Raw genomic sequence first — 19,973 nt, forward strand, 5'->3', positions numbered from 1 at the left:
CTAATGATTCACCGATCTTGCATGTCTGTGCAGTCAATAGCCAATATGTGTCTTCCCAGAGTGTTTAGCTGTCTTTTGCTGCCTTTTGTACTTGAACAGAATATTGGTATAGGCATTTGTACTTGACTAAATTTAAATTAAATTGACTAAATTCAGAAGAAAAATATCAGATTGCCTTTTTATTTTTAATTTTTTTCTACTAAAAAGATACCATATATGTCTATTTTATTGGTCGTGAGCAGTGCTACGTGTACCATCATGGCTATTTTTGAAAGTTTTAAGGGGTCCACTTGTCTCTAAAAAGCATTAGTGGTCTATGGGCACAATTCACAAAGCAATATTTTACCGCATCTGAGTATGTGGTAAAATAATGCACAACATTCCGGAAAAAAAAACAAAACTGTACAATTCACAAAGAAACGCTCCTTAAAATTTTGCATGCGTTATCGTTCTGTAGTATGCCTTAAATACCGCATAAAACTGTGCGGTAAGTTATCGCAAGCATCTGATATGATGCTTTTCCAAAAAAGTGTAAGGCAGCCAGCAATTTAGTCTTGGCTGGTATGGCATGGCTCCTCTGGGTTGAGGGCTCAAGGTACCCTTTCAGCTGGGTATAAAGCTCCATGATAAGTGGCTTGGATAACCTGAACTTCTGCAGGGTGTCAGGATTTATGAATTACTCCAGCATTGTGCGCTCCTTAAAGCTTCTTTCCTTTTTAAAATGACCACTTGAGATCTTCTCCTCCTCTTCTGCATTGCTTTAACCAATTCAGTCCTGGAAGGTTTTACCCCCTTAATGACAGGCCCTTTTTTGCAATATGGCACTGCGTTACTTTAACCACTTCATTACCGGGCCTATTCTGGCACTTCTCTCCTACATGTAAAAATCATCATTTTTTTGCTTGAAAATTACTCAGAACCCCCAAACATTATATATGTTTTTTTAGCAGACACCCTAGGGAATAAAGTGGCGGACATTGCAACTTTTTATCTTGCACAGTATTTGCGCAATAATTTTTCAAACGCCTTTTTTTTGGAAACAAAATCGGGTTCATGAATTAAAAAATAACAAAACAGTAAAGTTAGCCCAATTTTTTTGTATAATGTGAAAGATGTTACGCCGAGTAAATAGATACCTAACATGTCACGCTTTAAAATTGTGCACACTCGTGGAATGGCGCCAAACTTCGGTACTTTTTACAATCTCCATAGGCGGCGATTTGACATTTTTTACAGGTTACCAGTTTAGAGTTACAGAGGAGGTCTAGTGCTAGAATTGTTGCACACGCTCTAACGCACGCGGCGATACCTCGCATGTGTGGTTTGAACGGCGTTTACATATGTGGGTGGGACATACATGTGCATTCGCTTCTGAACGTGAGCTACCGTGGACAGGGGCGTTTTTAAATTTTTTTTTTTAATTATTATTTTTTTTTTACTTTACCTAATTTTTTTTTTTTTTTTACATTTTTTTTTTTTTTTTTGATCACTTTTATTCCTATTACAAGGAACTTAAACATCCCTTGTAATAGGAATCTATTGTGACAGGTCCTCTTTATGGAGAGATGCGGGGTCAATAAGACCCCACATCTCTCCTCCAGGCTGGAAAGCATGAGATCGAGAAAAAAAAATTCACCGATCTCATACTGACAGCCGCGATCACGGCTTTGTTTACTTCCGATGGTACGGGTGAGCCCGGAGAAGCACCGGATGGCGGCGGGAGGGGGGGGCGTCCCCTCCCATCGCCTATAAGAACAATCAAGCGGTGGAACTGCCGCTATGATCATTCTTATCGTGCACAGAATCGCCGGCTGGAAAGAATGATGCCTGTAGCTGCAGGCATCATTCAGAAAACCCCTCACAAAGTCAATGCCCTAAGGTATTGACGTGGTTAACTGACAATTGCGCGGTCATGCGACGCTGTACCCCCCAAAAAATTGATGCCCCCCCACAAATTTAGCTTTCTTTTGGTGGTATTTGATTACCGCTGCGGTTTTTATTTTTTGCGCAATAAACAAAAAAAGAGCGACAATTTTGAAAAAAAACTATATTTTTTACTTTCTGCTAGAAAACGCATCTAAAAAAATTCTTCAAACTATGGGATAGATTTATGGCATTTTTATTATATATATTTTCTTTTACTAGTAATGGCGGCTATCAGCGATTTTTAGCAGGACTGCGACATTGCGGCAGACAAATTGGTCACCTAACTGACACTTTTGACACCTTTTTTGGGAACCCGCAACATTATTACAGTGATCAGTGCTAAAAATATGCACTGTTATTGTACTAATGACACTGGCAGGTTAGGGGTTAACATCGGGACGATCAAAGGGTTACGTGTGACCCTAGGAGGTGCTTGGCAGGAACACAAGATCTTTATCTTCTTCCCTGTCAGAGCAGCGATCTGCCTTGTTTACGTAGGATGATCACCTTTCTGCCTCTCTAGGGAGAGATTGCGGGTGGCCGGCGAACACTGATTGGCTCCCCCTCTGTCCAATCGGGGCACGCGCCCCCAGTGTCTATTGCACAAACTGACATACAGGTACATTGTTTCACGCAATAGAGCCGTCCTGCCACAGTATATCTGCAGTGGGCGGTCTTTAAGTGGTTCAATTCCAGAAGGAGGATTGAAAGGACTCCATCCTCTTTGCTATGCTGTCTGCCAGCCTCCAGAGACAACTCCTGCTCCAGCTTGCACTTTCCAGCCTATTTTGTAAACCAATCACGGTGGGGGGGGGGGGTGTCTGACCATTGCCATAGTTATCGCATAGTTATCCCAAGCTCGGACCAGTACTTAATTATCGCATGCATTTATTTATTTCCTTCTGTGAATTGACTTTAATGCTTTTTTTTATGCGGTATTTAACAAGTATTTTTGGCGTTTGCACTAGGGTTGTCCCGATACTGGTATCGATACCTATACCGAGCATTTGCCGGAGTACTTGTACTCCGGCAAATGCTCCAATGCTTCACCTGATACCTGGACAGTCAGGGTGATCAGTGCGGAGGGGGAGTTACAAGCACCGATCACCCTGTATAGATTGCAATAAAGCCTGATAGCCATTTCTCCGCTTCTCTCATCCCCTCCCCCCCCCCCCGCTTTCAGCTGCTATAGTGAAATCTACACAGCATTGATCAGTGCTTGTAACTGCCCCCAAAGCTGCACCGATCACCGCTGACTGTCCCTGTATCCTCCTTTAGTCCCCCTCTGTTCTTCTGCTGTCCCCCCCAATGTCCCCCTCCGTGCTGCTGTCCCCCCTCTCCCCCTCCCTTCTGCTCCGTGTCCCCCTCCGTTCTGTCCCCCTCCTCCCTTCTGTCCCCCTCCGTTCTCCTCCGTTTCCCCCTCCATTCTGTCCCCCTCCGTTCTCCTCCTTTCTCCTCCTTTCTGTCCCCCTCTGTTCTCCTCCGTGTCCCTCTCCGTTCTCCTCCGTGTCCCCCTCGATCTTTTAGGATGGAGAGCGGAGATAGGAGCCAGTAAATCTGGCTCCTTCCTTTTGCGAATGAACAGTCAGTGATAACTGACTCTGTCCATTCACATAACTGAAAAATCGTAACCTGTGATTACGATGTCTCAGTTTATGAATGGAGAGGAGCCTCTGTCTCCTCTCCATTCATTTTCAGTGCAGCTGAGGCTGCTGAGAAGGGGACTGGGAAACGTGTGTCCTCAGTCCCTTTCCCTGTCTCAAAGGGGAGATGTCAGTGGTCTTTTAAGACCCCTGATATCTTACCAAAGCCCCCCAACAGGGCTAATAATAATAATAAAAAAAAAGAATTGCAATAAATAATAAAAAGAAATTAACTGTAAAAAATAATAAAAAATAAAATAAAAAACACACTGACACTGTCCACCCCCCCCCCCCCCCCCCCTTTATGAAAAGAACGCATTGTAAAAAATAATAAAAAATAATTGTAAAAAATAAAATTGTAAAAACAAACTACTGACACACGTGCCACTGTCACATGACATTAAAAAAAAGTATTGGCAATCAGTATCGGCGAGTACTTGGGGAAAAAAGTATTGGTACTTGTACTCTGTCTTAAAAAAGTGGTATCGGGACAACCCTAGTTTGCACTAAATCACGCATACGAGCAATAATTCATTTACATTTTTATTATCGCATGCGTTATGTGGTCATGTGACCGTTATAACACATGCCATAACCTTTAGTGAATTATGCTCTATATATATTAGACTGCAGTTAGGCGGGATAGTCTGATCAGTGCTTCTATCTGGGGAGAACAGTACTGATCAGAACAGGTTTTCTAACCTATCTGCTGGCACGTGTCTGCCTGCCCTACGGGACCTGAGGTGGAAATCTAGGAGGAATAAATACAGGAGTGTCACACTGTAATGTTGAAATCCAAAAGTGTTTATTCCCATAAAAGTTTCATAAGAAATCAGTATTTTTATCCAGCGCGTTTTAGAGGCTCAAAGGTACCACCTTTATCAAGGATTGATCTAAAAGTAGAATGTCAGGAAATGGGACTTTAAATGTTTGTGAACTTTAAGAATTAAGAGGAAATTTGAATGCATGTATTGCATGCAGCTAAGCAGACACGCTCATCAACAAGAACACACCATGATTTCCACACTATTTTGTCAGAAATAAAATCATCTTGGGGGATCCAGCACCACCCATCATTCTCTTTAAATGGCAGTGACTGTCAACACATTTAGGGTTGCCACCCATCCGGGATTCACCTGGACAGTCCGAGTTTTGAATAATGTGTCCGGGTTTCACACCCCCCTGAAACACAGACCGGACTGTGACTCTTCAAGTAATCGGGTACCACAACTGCTGAGTGCATAGGCATATGCATGGACCGGGTGTGCCTGGGCACAACCTAATCACTAGGGTTGCCAACCATCTGGAGGGCAGGCTACAGTTGTCTAAGCTGATTGTCTGTGCCACTCTCTCTCTCACTGCCCGGAGCCAGCACAGTTGGATGGGACAGGAGAGAGGTCTCTATCTGCTCCTCCTCCCACCCTTACCCCTCTGTGCCTGCGCATATTCCAATCCCTGGCATGCTGTGCCTCCAAAAAGTGATGTGTGGGTGGGAACTTTGAAGCCCAACAGCCGGCAGATATATTGTGGGTGAAAGGTGCCGATGCCTGAACCTACATCCTTGGGTAAGTGAGCTCACCATCCACTGTCAGTGACTGAATTTTCCCCCCTCCCTCCCTTCTCTTTCCTGCCCCTAAGCAAGTAAGTACACTGAGGTAAAGGGGATTCAGATGTAAGGGGTTCTCTGCAGACACTGATGTAAGGGGGGGCTTTTGGGAACCATGATTTGGGAGGAATGCTGGGAACACTGTAAGTGGGGGCATTGGTGAGCAGAACCCCCCTAACGTCAGAGTCCACAGCATTTTCCCTTAAAAAAATAAATGGTTGTGCGCTGCTAAGTGTTTGGGTTTGGCTTGACAAAAAAACGTGTCAACCTTACACCACATTTATGTGTCCTGCTTTAGTGAAATGCGTCAGCTGCTTTTGTACGCTTCTGCTGTTTTGTGTTTCTTCATGATTCAGCTTTTTAAATAAAGCATTCATCATTATACCGGTGTGCGGCTTCCAGTTTTCCTCGATTTCCCTGCCTCATCTTGCATCAGCCAGCACCTGGGACTCTTCCCTCTTGATGGACAATACTATACTGGCTTTCATCTCCCCTGGTCTGCGCCTACCTGAGCGGTGGGACCCCTCTCTGCTTAGCCTGCTTTAGTATTAGTTTAAAGGGGGATAGTTTAAATCTTCTATAAAACAGACTAGATTAGGTGTCATAAAAGCATATGATTAGGAAGGGGAAGAATGAATTAAGTATCTTAGATAAGCCAACATACACTAGCACAGGAATATGCAGTTAGCGGACTTTCAGCTGTTGCAGAACAACAAGTCCCGTGAGGCATAGCAAGAGTCTGACAGCCACAAGAATGACACCTGGAGGCTAAGGCATGATGGGACTTGTAGTTTTGCAACAGCTGGAGGTCTGCTAATTGCAAATCCCTGCACTAGACTAAACACTGCTTTATGATAGCCTTGTATAATAAAGGATGTTTTAAGGCACTTTTGATGAATGTCTGGCTGACTGATCAGGCTGTAAGAAAGTCGGATGGGAGCGCTTACGCAAATAAAGTGGTTGCACAATTCCCAAAAATCAATATTTAAAGAGCATAGAGTAGCTCCAAATTTCCCAGAAGGGGGGACATGGGAATATGGGGAATTTTTTAACGTGCCACAACCAATAGTAGATGTTCTCGGTCAATCCAAAATGTTATTTAAACATCAAACCTGAGTATTAAAGAAAGTAAAAGTGAGGTTTTGGCTTTTTTAGGGGAATTTCTGTATGCACAATTATTGGGCAACGTTTGTGTGCAGAAGTATTATGCAACTAAATGAAAAACGAACATTTTTCCATCTCACTTGTTTATTTTCATCTGTTAAAATGGAGTTCCACACACTTTTACAACTTTATCTTAAAGGAATGACAACCCCTCCATCACTCGATTTTTTTTTTTTTTTTTTTCTTATCTTTTATGAAGTACATAGTGTACTTCCGACCCAAGCCTCGCCGCGGCCCAGTGCGTCACGTCCTCTTCTCCCCTTATGCTTTCTGGGACCTTTGTGTGTCCCAGAAGATGACAGGGCCATTCAGGAAGTGCCGTGCGACTCGCGCATGCGCAGTAGGAAACCGGCAGTGAAGCCTGAAGTGTCCACTGCCGGTTTCCCTTAGTTGGAATGGTGGTGCCTGCTGACTTTTAAAAAAAATGTTTGCAGCTGGAACTTTGCTTTAAAATGAGATTTATAAACAAACAACTCAGAATTTACAAATGAACGTTTCTGACATTTCAAAAAAATAAATAAAAAATCGGTGACCAATATAGCCGCCCTTCTTTTCAGTAATGGGTCTGTCAGTTTCTTGATCTGTTGATCAACTTTTTGTGCAGCAGCAACCACAGCCTCCCAGACACTGTTCGGAGAGGTGTACTGTTTTCTCTTACCATACATGTTTCATTTAAGAAGGTCCCACAAGTTTTCCATAAGGTTTAGGTCAGGTGAGGAAGAGGACCATGTCATTATTCTTTCATCTTATTCAGGGCTTTATCCATGCAGTGGAGTACTTTGATGCATGTTATGCATAAATATCATGGTCTGCTTGAAAGATGTAGGCTTTTTCCTGTACCACTGTTAGAAAGTGTCTTACAAAAACTGGCAGAAGGTTTGAGAGTTGATTTGAAGTCCATCTTCAACTTGAAAACTATTTCATCTTTAATAATGCCGGCCCATACCAGTACCCCACCTCCTTGGCTTCCGAGTTGAGGTGTGCCCATTATTGATCCAGCCACAGGCCCATCCATCTGGTCTGTCAAGAGTCACTCTCATCTCATCAGTCCATAAAACCTTTGAAAAAAATCTGTCTTCAGATATTTCTTGGCCCAGTCTTGACATTTCAACGTATGGGTCTTGTTCAGTGGTGGTCAGGTTTCAGCCTTCCTTACCTTGGCCATGTCTCTGAGCACTAAACACCTTGTACTTCTGGGCACTCCAGATAGGTTGCAGTTCTGAAATATGACAACACTGTAGGATAATGGGTTCCTGGTAGCTTCATATTTTTATTCTTCTCAAATCTTTGGCAGTTAATTTGCGTCTTTTATCTCAACGTGTTTCTTGCGACCCTGTTGACTATTTGCAACAAAACGTTTGATAGTTCTGTGATCACGTCCCCATATCTTAGCAATTTTAAGAGTCCTGCATCCCTCTGAAAGACTTTTTACAATCTTTGACTTTTCAGAGTCAGTTATATCTCTTTTTTGGCCCATTTTGCCTGAGTAAAAGTAGCCTAATAATTATAAACACACCGATATAGGGTGTTGATCTCCTTAGGCCACACCCTCCCTCATAACACAAATACACATCACCTGATATGCTTAAAACCAATAAGCAATCAAGTTTATACAGCTTGGAGTTGGACAATATGCATAAAAAAATGATGATTTGGTTAAAATACTCACTTGCCTAATAATTGTGCACACAGTGTAGAAAGGGACAAATTACACCGCAGAAGCACTATGGTATAGATCATGCCTTTAAAAGAACAGAAACTTTTTTTTTTTTTACTTTTTTAGGGTTACAAGCGCTTTAGGGTAGAACTGCGGTGGAAAAAAGGTCTTTAACCTACGCATGCGTGCGATTTTTTTTTTTTTTTTATTCTCTAACAATATTCATAGCCCTGAATATTCTGCTTCTTGACAAAGACATCTAAAAGTTGTTGACACTCTAGGGGAGTACCATTTTCTGGGGAGGGAATTCCACATTTTATCTGCTCTAGTAAAGAACCCTTTCAGCAATCTAAGGTTAAACCTCCATCCTTCTAAAGGGTTAATAATCCCTGTCATGGTTTTTTTTTTTTGCCCAGAGGGCAGTGTCATGTGAGTGCAAATCTGTTTTATTTGAATAAAAGTGGTTTTAGATACTGCACTATGGAGAATATTTGTTTTATATATGGGTTGCCTACACTGGTGAGAGGCGCAGAGTAGTTGCAGAGACCTGATCCTTTCTGGAGGAGAGCGGTGCCTGGTGGCTATTTGGGAGTACTTCATCTTTACTTTATATGACCTGCTCAGCAATAAGGGGTCATATAATTCTGGTGAGAGTTCTGTTTGTATACTAAAATTATATATAATTATTCCCGCGCTATCTGGTATAAACTGAACAGAACACAAATAGGAGAAGCTGCCTGCACCGAATCAGGTACAGCCCAAACCCTGTGGATAAGTAATAATAAACAAAAATGGTGCTGCGCTAATCCTGGATAAATTAGCTAAATTAACTTAAGGTGGTGTGACTAATATAGGGAGTGTGTGGTCACAGATATGGTGACACTATAGCAGTGATAACGACTAACGTGTATCAATCTCCACTCATATGGCAATAGCTCTGAGTGATGGAATGTTCATCGCCCGTGGTGACGGCAATTAATAAATATCTCTCATTATATCCATAAGAAAATATCAATCATGTAAAAAGTGTCACTAATCAATAAATATTAATCCATCAATAAATAAATCTCAACATGCCCGAAAACAAAATATCATAAATATCATATATTATTTATTATGTACTAAAAGTCACTTTAGATTGTATTTTGCACTGTTTTGACACTTTATATACTATTTATGATATTTTGTTTTCGGGCATGTTGAGATTTATTTATTGATTAGTGACACTTTTTACATGATTGATATTTTCTTATGGATATAATGAGAGATATTTATTAATTGCCGTCACCACGGGCGATGAACATTCCACCACTCAGAGCTATTGCCATATGAGTGGAGATTGATACACGTTAGTCGTTATCACTGCTATAGTGTCACCATATCTGTGACCACACACTCCCTATATTTGTCACACCACCTTAAGTTAATTTAGCTAATTTATCCAGGATTAGCGCGGCACCATTTTTGTTTATTACTGTTTGTATACTAGTATGGACACTGTGGTGGAAAGAGCAGAAGAGCACTAATTTATTTGGATGTGGATCACCCTTTCGACTTTACATTTGCAGTATATATTGTTTGGATGCTGAACATGTTTTATGGACTTTACACTCATATGTATTAGCATTGTATTTTAAGTTTCATTTGTATTGGCGACTTATAGCCTTTGTGTTGATGGAAGGATGCTCATTTGTGCGCCGAATAGATTTTTTAATAGCGCTGGTAGATTTATTCCATTGGTCATCATATATGACCAAATTACCTCTCATAAGTCAGATGCTTGGTCCAGGTCTGTAAGCAAGAAAATATTGAGGAGTGTATTAACAGAATGGCCAGGTAAAAGCAGGGCTTTTTTTCAGCGGGAAGGCAGGTGAATGCAGTTCCGGAACCTTCAGTACTGAAATCAGTGGTGGCTAATGATTTTTTTTTTTTTTTTTTTTTTTTTGGAGGGGGGGTGTGTGGCAAACAAACCCCCCCCATCTAGGTTGTGGGCAGGCGGTGGACAGCGGCTCCCGTGTTCTCTCCTCCTTTTTTGCATCACTGCGGCTTCGGCCGTGCGTCTCCTCCTAGGCGTCCAATAGGATCGCCTGTCCTTTCAGCCAATCGGGTGATGAGTCTCACTTCCTGAATGGCCAGGAGGAGGATCAGTGTGGCAATAGCGAACATTCATTCACTATTGTCACACAACTGGGTGGGCTCAGAGCACAGTGCTCTGCACCCCGAGTCCACCCTTTTTTGAAACCTATTAGAGCCTCTGGCTCTAATCATGTGCTTCAGAAACAACCCCCCCCCCCCCCCCCATTGGAATCCATGATCGCCCTGTATGTAGATCAGGGGCTGGGCGCATGGATAGAGGGGGGAGGGGGCCACCACTGACTGAAATGTACTGTAATGGCAAGGGGTGCTGGGGTGTGCTGAATGATCTATTGATGCTGGCTACTGGAGGATCTACTGTTGCTGGAGGGGATCTATTTTTGCATGGTGGTTGTTGCTGGGAAAGTCTATTTTTGCTGGTTTGCTGGAGGGGAGCTCATGCTGCTGGGGGTCAGTTGTTGCTGGATAGAATCTGCTGTTAATGGAAGGGTCTATTGATAATGGCTGCTGTGAGATCTGTGGTTGCTGGGGAGGGTCTATTGCTGCTGCCTGCAGGGGCTCCATTTTACTGCTTTTCTTGTTATTACCAAATTCCTTACAAATTACCAGATTCCACAAAATGATACTTGCCTCTGTATTCTCTAAAAAGGGCGTTACGTGCTCGGAGATGGGTAGGGGGCGGAGACCAGAACTGACTCAGAAAGGGGGAGTTCCCGCAATAGTGATCTCAGTACCTGAGGGCTAAAAGTGAATCTTTGCATAAACTGCATGTGGTCAGAGTGTCTTATCAATAGACCTGATGGAGCAGCTTATTATTTATTATAGCATTATTATCTTAATGACTGTTGATGTTCTCTATTGCATCTTAATTTCTATAGCTCCCTATGTTTTGGCCCTTGTTAACATTCCACATACTCAGAATTATGAGATCAACATCTTTTTAATTTCTACAAAATAGTTTGTTGCTCTGGCCAAGAAAGTCATCTATTTTCAACTTTGTGTCCTCGGCTTTACTATTGTTTGAGACATGTGGCAAAACTCCAATCTCTTTCTAGCATTGTGATGGACTGCAGGTATCCCCTATCAACGAATTACCATATTAAAGCAATGTGATATCTATTCAGTGTATCCTTAAATATACAGTATCTCACAAAAGTGAGTACACCCCTCACATTTTTGTAAATATTTTATTCTAACTTTTCATGTGACAACATTGAAGAAATGACACTTTGCTACAATGTAAAGTAGTGAGTGTACAGCTTGTATAACAGTGTAAATTTGCTGTCCCCTCAAAATAACTCAACACACAGCCATTAATGTCTAAACCGCTGGCAACAAAAGTGAGTACACCCCTAAGTGAAAATATCCAAATTGGGCCCAAAGTGTCAATATTTTGTGTGGCCACCATTATTTTCCAGCACTGCCTTAAACCTCTTGGGCATGGAGTTCACCAGAGCTTTACAGGTTGCCACTGGAGTCCTCTTCCACTCCTCCATGATGACATCACGGAGCTGGTGGATGTTGGAGACCTTGCGCTCCTTCACCTTCTGTTTGAGGATGCCCTACAGATGATCAATAGGGTTTAGGTCTGGAGACATGCTTGGCCAGTCCATCATGTTTACCCTCAGCTTTTTTAGCAAGGCAGTGGTCGTCTTGGAGGTGTGTTTTGGGGTCGTTATGTTGGAATACTGCCCTGCGGCCCAGTCTCAGAAGGGAGGGGATCATTCTCTGCTTCAGTATGTCACAGTATATGTTGGCATTCATGGTTCCCTCAATGAACTGTAGCTCCCCAGTGACGGCAGTACTTATGCAGATCCAGACCATGACACTCCCACCACCATGCTTGATTGTAGGCAAAGACACACTTGTCTTTGTACTCCTCACCTGGTTGCCGCCACACACGCTTGACACCATCTGAACCAAATAAGTTTATCTTGGTCTCATCAGACCACAGGACCTGGTTCCAGTAATCTATGTCCTTAGTCTGCTTGTCTTCGGCAAACTGTTTGCGGGCTTTCTTGTGCATCGTCTGTAGAAGAGGCTTCCTTCTGGGACGACAGCCATGCAGACCAACTCGATGCAGTGTGCGGCGTATGTTCTGAGCAGGGGCAGGCTGACCCCCCACCCCTTCAACCTCTGCAGCAATGCTGGCAGCGTTCATACGTCTATTTCCCAAAGACAACCTCTGGATATGACGCTGAGCACGTGCACTCAACTTCTTTGGTCGACCATGGCGAGGCCTGTTCTGAGTGGCCTGTCCTGTTATGGTCTTGGCCACCATGCTGCAGCTCAGTTTCAGGGTCTTGGCAATCTTCTTATAGCCTAGGCCATCTTTATGTAGAGTAACAATTCTTTTTTTCAGATCCTCAGAGAGTTCTTTGCCATGAGGTGCCATGTTGAACTTCCAGTGACCAGTATGAGAGAGTGAGAGCGATAACACCAAATTTAACACCTGCTCCCCATTCACACCTGAGACCTTGTAACACTAACGAGTTACATGACACTGGGGAGGGAAAATGGCTATAATTGGGCCCAATTTGGACATCTTCACTTAGGGTGTACTCACTTTTGTTGCCAGCGGTTTAGACATTAATGGCTGTGTGAATTATTTTGAGGGGACAACAAATTTACACTGTTATACAAGCTGTACACTCACTACTTTACATTGTAGCAAAGTGTCATTTCTTCAGTGTTGTCACATGAAAAGATATAATAAAATATTTACAAAAATGTGAGGGTTGTACTCGCTTTTGTGAGATACTGTACATGTACAGTAAGACATCTGCTTGATGTGTTTAATCATTGTATTTTATTGTTTTAGAAACTCGGTTAAGTATTACTGTCTTTATATACTTTCTATCATACGTGTACAGTACATGAGGGCCACCATATTTAAGTACCAAAAAAACGAAAACGCAGTTAAAGCCAGAATTCCTCCACACTACTTGTTTCTAGTTCTGTGACTAGTTGGGTTATGGGCTGCAGAAAGCATTGGACAAACAGTAGGCCATCAGATGCCTTTGGTGATGTTGATTAACATGTGATATTTACAAATAGTCAGCCTTTTTTACAATATACACCAATCGGCCATAACTTTATGACCACTGAAGTATGGAATTTCATTTTTAATTTATTTTTTGATCATACTTACCTATATGGATGCAGCATCAGTCCCCCACTGGCTCTAACACTGAGAACTGAGTGATCGAACACAGCCGATCGCTCAGTTCTCAGAGCTCCCTGAGCAAAGAGCTGGTGAATGTCCGTGGCTTCAGCCCGCTGACTGCTGAGAACAGGACACAGGAGTGCAGAACGAACTGCATTCCTGTGATCCACAGGAGAAATGCAGCCAAACAAGCTTTGGCTGTACTTCTCCTTTAAGCATGCTAACCTGTATCCAAAGCCAAAAGCACATACAATGGGCAGGCAAACATCAGAACTGGACCATGGAGCAATGAAAGTATCACGGTTTCTTGCCCGAATGCATGTGCGTCGCTTACCTGGGGGAAGAGATGACAACACCATGCAGTATGAGAGGAAGGCAAGCTGGCAGAGGCAGTGTGATGCTTTAGACAATGTTCTGCTGGGAAACCTTGGATCCTGCTATTCATATGGATGTTACTTGACATGTACCACCTACCTAAATATTATTGCTGACCAAGTGTACGCCTTAATGAACAGTATTCCTTGATGGCCGTGGCCTCTTTCAGCAGGATAATGCACCCTGCCACACTACAAAAATGGTTCAAGAATGGTTTGAGGAACACAGCAATGAATTTGAGGTGTTGACTTGGACTCCAAATTCTCCAGATCTCAATATAATCGAGCATCTGTGGGATGTGCTGGAAAAACAAGTCAAATCCATAGAGGCATCACCTTGCAACTTGCAGGACTTAAAGGATCTGCTACTGACGGCTCAATGTCAGATACCACAGCATACTTTCAGAGGTCTAGTGATGTCCATGACTCAACGGGTCAGGGCTGTTTTATTGCCAAAAGGCAGGCCTACTCAAACTTAGGTGGGTAGTCCTAAAGTTATGGCTGATCGGAGTATATTCTAAATTGTTCACCTTTTAGATAAGGGAGAAGGTACATTCCATGCAATTCTGCCAGGCCAACAGTTTTTTTTCTTTTTGAAAATGTAATGAATCCCTTTCACTTTCATTGTAGCTTGATGACCCTTCCATCTTCCCCGCTGTCATCGTGGAGCACATTCCAAATGCAGATTTACTGCACACTTATTCGGGTTTAACTTGTGTTGATGATACAGATGACATGATTGCCGAAAACTCCCTGGATGTAGCAGAGGAACAGATTATAGAAGATGATGACCTCACTCTTACAGGTTTGTATTCTCTTTTGTAAGGGTAGAACTTTGATGTGATCAGATTTACATTGAGAAGAGCGATTTGTCTGCCATCTCCTCCTCACAGTACCTGCATATTCAGTATTCTGAAGCCCTATATGCACATGCTGGTCAGCAAACAGTCATTGAAACAGGGAAAAATATTAGTTTTCTTCAAAAGGAAGCTGGCAGTACCAACTATGGCAACAATGTAGGCTACCTTGCAATGGGAGGTGTGAAAGTGTGATTTAAAAAGCATTAACCAATATACTGCCCTCACTATTTTTTTTTATATGCACAGTCGTGTGTTTTGTGGGGTTTTTTTTTTTTTGCAGGGGGCTGAATGTTGTCATGTCATGGATAGACTACTGCCTAGAAAACACACTGTGTGTATGGGGCTCTATGCAGAGCCTTATTATATTTTTTTTCTGTGATAGCAGGATTTGGCACATGGTCTCTTTATAAAGGATAATTTAAATATATATTTTTAAATCTCAGCAGAGTAAGTACCTGAATTTTACTTGGTATCAGCCTTTTGCAGTCCTTGTACAGTAGAACTCAGAGTGAGATAGGAAGAAGCATCACATGGAGCCAGTCAGTTGTGTTGCAGTGCTTATTCCTAACAAAGAGCATGCTAATAGGAGAAGAGAGTGGCGTGACAGAGAGATGAACTCATTAGTCTGCTGCTTTTCATTGCATTGTCCTGTCACAGACTGGGAGAGGGAGATGGCAGAGCTGTGTAAAGTTTAAAAATGTATGGACAGAAGTACATGGCCTTTGACAGTAAAACTGCTTTCTTATATGCATTTCATCTGTGTAATGTAGTGGTTTAAAGTTCTACTTTAACAATATTTGTAAGTAAGATAAGATGCTAGCAAGGGTGTGGTCAGCTCTAGAATCAAAATTGCAACTGTGCAGGAACGGTTCCTTAGTCTGCCAGTGAGCGACTAGAATAACACATTTCTGTCATTGTGGATGGAATTGCAGAGGTAATTGATATACACGAAGACCCCTTTCACACCGAGGGCGTTTTGCAGGCGCTATAGCGTTAAAAATAGCGCCTGCAATCCGCCATCAAACAGCATCAAAAATTCTTTGGAGCGGTGTGTTTACCACTCCTCCACCGCTGCTCCCCATTGAAATCAATGGGGCAGCGATGGGATACTGCCGGCAAAACGCCGCTATTGCGGCGCATGGCGGGCAGTTTTAACCCTTTCTCGGCCGCTAGCGGGGGTAAAAGCGCCCCGCTAGTGGCCGAAATGCGCCGCTAATCCGACGGCGTTTTACTGCCGACGCTATGGGCGGCCCTGTGTGAAAGGGCTCTAAAACGTGTCAATGGAGCCAGCAGAAACTGCCTATTGTGATAAATGCCATTTGGATCATGCTGTCATGTTATTGAGAACTTTAACATTGCATTTGAATGTATTTACTGCCCTCTACGTGTGAATACCGAAATACTTAAAAAAACACTACCATTTGCATCGTGCTTTACTTAAAGCACCACTCCACCCAAAAGTGGGAGCTCCGCTTATCTGCCTCCGCTGTCACATTTGGCATCTTTCGGGAGGAGGGGGGAGCCGGTACCTGTTTTTGACAGGTACCTGCTCCCACTTCCAGGTGATCTCACCACAGTGAGATCACCCTGAAGTTTGCCCCCCCCTCCTTCCCCCCCACCCCTGGGCCATTCACACATGCGCAGTAGGGAACCGGCTGTGAAGCCGCTAGGCTTCACTGCCGGTTTCCCTTACAAGCAGTGTCAGCGGCAGCACCCGAGAGCCGATGGAAAAATCGCCTGGGCTTCCGACATCGCGGGATCCCTGGACAGGTAAGCATCTGTCAGGAACCATGAAACAGACGGAGACCGAAAATGCAGTAACAATCACATCTTTTAATAAAATGGTAAAAATGGTACAACTGGTGAACATAATCAGAACAAGCCAGGAAATCAGGAAGCCATAGATCAGCATAGTCAGAGGCAGCAGACAGGATCAGGAACCAGAAGGGACATCAGTGAGGCAAGTCTTCAACATGAACACAGCAGAGAGTCTGTAGATATGTTGACCAAGGCGAAGGCAATTAATGAAATGAACCAGGCAGTTTAAATAGCCAGAAGGGGCTGGCTGTAGGCTTGACTGATGAGCAGGAGATGATCAACAGATGAGCCACTGTGCAACGATGAGTACTAGCAATTAACAGACAGCTGAGCACAGAGAAGGAAGGGCTGAGAGCCCAGCCCTGACGGTATCCTAATATTAAAAGTCAGCAGCTACAGTATTTGTAGTTACTGACTTTTATTTGTTTCTGAAGGAGGCTGGACCCCCTTTTTTTTTTTAAATATTATAGGCTTGCATACTTTTCTCCTTTATATAAATAAGCAAAACCGTGGTGACATTATAAACGATCTGTATTTTTAGTGGAAGCATCATGTCAGAATGGAGATGAGACCATGGAAACAATTGAAGCAGCAGAAGCACTTCTTAACATGGATTCTCCAGATGCATTGCTAGATGAGAAAAGATTAGGTAAGTTTGGGATGCTCTATTAGCCTTTCATATGATGTACTGTATTATCACAAATCACCAGCTATCTACAACATTTTATAATGAGGTGAGCAGTGCATAGTAGGGGTTGAGCACACCGTATCATTTTTTTCCACCCTCCTCTCTTATGTTTCTGGAAAAAAAGCAGAGGAGCTATTTCAATGCATAAAGTATCTAAACTTGATATAGTCAAACTAGCTGTTTCTATGAAAAGAGGAAATCGTGTCAATCAGTGCGCTTGGTGAAGATACTCCAAATGTGATAGCTCTTGTTCAATAAACAATTTTCTATAGCACTGATCTAATCTGGGAAATTATCTGAATTACTGTAACCAAATGGCCTCTATTTATTGGTATTGATTTGTAAAAAATGGAAGCTAAATTAAAACTTTGGATCAAGTTCAGGCTCTTCTTTCTAGTGTAGCAAATAAACAAATCTGCTTAAAGCGGTTCTTCAGTCATTATTTCAACTTTCCATCTATTAAATCTTCTGCCCTTGTTGGTTTAACTTTTGGATAGTAAAACATTTTTTTTTCTGCCATTAAATGCCTTATACAGCCCACTTCTGGTTTCTTGTCTGGTTATTAGCCTAGGCTTATGATATCATGCACAGCTCTCCCTCTCACTCTCATGTGAGTTTGCCAGGAAGAGAGGGGGGGTGGGTCATAAGATGGCCAGTGAGAGCTGCAGAGCTGGAGATGTGTGTCTGAGCAAATCCAGGAAGTGAACAAGCAGCAGCTTCAGCTGCCCACAGTTAAAATGGTTGCAGCCAGACTTAGTGGAGGGAGATTTCGGCAGCATCTTTGGCAAGTACAGAATCACAGTATATATAAAATAATATGCAAAGTGGTTGGAGGGAAGCTTCAGAATGGCAAAGATGTTTTTATTACAAGTTATGTGAGCTGACTGCAGTTCCTCTTTAAGTGCTCTATTTTCCAATGTTCATTAGCTTGGTTACAGAAATATACATACACTGATCCAGTATGATGCATTGCATTGATATCTTTTTTTTCTTTTATATTTTTCTTTTAGCTAACATTTTTGGTACATCTGACGATGACCTGATGGTCACTCCCATTACACATGTTTCTGTCACTGTTGATGGAATTCCAGAAGTGATGGAAATTCACCAGAGCATGTATTCAGATCCAACAGAGTTTCAGCAGGATGAGCAACCAAAGAGGAAGAAAGGTATGGTGGGAAATAACTGTACAATTCAATTGTCTTAAAGATGAATTCCAGGTATGGTATATTTTTACATAGTTACATTTCTCCAGCTTAGAACAATGTATATACTATACCTGGCCAATGCCCCTGGAAGCTGGAAATAACTCAGGTAGATACCGCTAATCCAGTTATATCCACTTACTTCCGGGTTCTGTGCTGAGCAGCTGGGCCTGATGCATTCTGAACACAGGAGGTCAGTCATTCTGCATGTGCGCCATTCAGAGAATGCTTTGCATTCTCTGAATTAATGTAAAGACGTCTCTGATAGACAAGGTGGAGAGCTTGACATCACCACCCCACTTTTCCGCCTTTTCTTATCAGAGGACACTTTGCATTCATTCAGAATGGTGCCCATGCTGAGCATCTTACTTACTGAGTTCAGAATGCATCAGGCCAGCCACTCAGCATGGGACCCAGAAGCGAGTGGAGATCACTGGAGTAGCAGTGTCTACTTCAGTGACTTCCAGCTTTACCCACTTCCCGCCCGGCCTATAGACAAATGACAGCTGAGTGGGGCATTCAGTCTTTTCAGGTGGGCGTCATGATGTTCTCCCAGAACGAGCCTCGCGCACACCCTACAGGCCGCACTGTGGTGTAATTTATCACCCGCTGTGTCCACCAGACACAGTGGAGTACTGGTCAGTGCACCGGCTGCTGCGGGTACCATATGATTGTTGTGACCACAGCAGATCACATAAAAATTGTACACAATGGGTGGCTTTTATTCCTGCCATCTATTTTTGTAATATAGTGTTGATCTCTGTGATCGGTCACAGTGATCATATGGTACAGACAGGGTCAATCATAGCCCATCTGTACCATGTGATTAGCTGTGGCCAGTCACAGCTAATCAGAACAATACACACTGAATCAATTTCATTCAGTAAAAGTGGTTGCTTTTACCAGTGAAATTCGCTGGTATAAGCAGTCATAATATGTAAAAATTTTTTTTAAAAAAATCCTGATCACTTCCCCAGAATAGTACAGTGTTACTATGGTAACATGGTATTGTTATGGTCACAGTGTGTTTAAAAAAAAGCATTAAACAAAAAAGAAAATAAATGTAATAAAAAAAAATATATTTTTGCATTTTTTTTTTTTTTTAACATACTGTAACCAGTGTCTCTGATTCCCACCACACCAGTTATACGATAACCCTGTACTGCACTGTCCACAGTATGTAAAAAAAAAAAAAAAAATCTGAATTTTTTTTTTCATTTCTTAATTTTCCAAAGAATTGTGACAAAAAAATGACAACTTCAAAAACATCGCCATGCCTCTTACCTTGGACTCTCTACTTTCCAAAAGTGGTCGTTTGGGGGATATTTGTACTGTTCTGGCATTTTCGGCCCTCAAATAATGAGATTGGGTGTCAGTACATCAGGATTGATCGATTTTTGGATATACTGTATATACCATAGTTTGTGGACTCTATAACTTTTCTACAGACTAAGTAATAAACACTGATTTGGGTTGTTTTCATCTAAAAAAAATTTAGCAGACTACAGTTTGTCCTACATTTATGAAGAAAGATTATTTGTTTGCAAAATTTTATAACCGAAACAAAGAAAAACATTTTATATTTTTTTTAATTTTCAGTCTTTTTATACTTTATTTAGCAAATAATAAAAAATCCAGTGGTGATTAAATATCACCAAAAGAAAGCTCTATTTGTGTGAAAAACAAATGCTAAAAATGTTATACTTTACAGTGTTGCATGACCACGCGATTGTCATTTGGTTAAGGGAGATTGGCCAGGTATGGTAAAAACT

At 42.2% G+C, this 19,973-nt stretch overlaps 1 protein-coding gene across 5 annotated transcripts in view; it reads left to right on the forward strand.

The window, feature by feature from the left end:
- ELF1 (E74 like ETS transcription factor 1) overlaps nt 1-19,973 on the forward strand; it is a 222,084-nt gene that overhangs the window by 177,192 nt on the left and 24,919 nt on the right. For all 5 annotated transcript variants that reach the window (XM_073614221.1, XM_073614222.1, XM_073614220.1 and 2 more), the window contains 3 exons: nt 14,261-14,435; nt 16,850-16,957; nt 18,007-18,165. In XM_073614221.1, coding sequence (XP_073470322.1) covers nt 14,261-14,435; nt 16,850-16,957; nt 18,007-18,165 — 442 coding nt within the window. The remainder of the gene's footprint in view (nt 1-14,260; nt 14,436-16,849; nt 16,958-18,006; nt 18,166-19,973) is intronic.

Source organism: Aquarana catesbeiana, linkage group LG02, assembly GCF_042186555.1.
Source record: "Aquarana catesbeiana isolate 2022-GZ linkage group LG02, ASM4218655v1, whole genome shotgun sequence".
NCBI classification, from domain to species: Eukaryota; Metazoa; Chordata; class Amphibia; order Anura; family Ranidae; genus Aquarana; species Aquarana catesbeiana.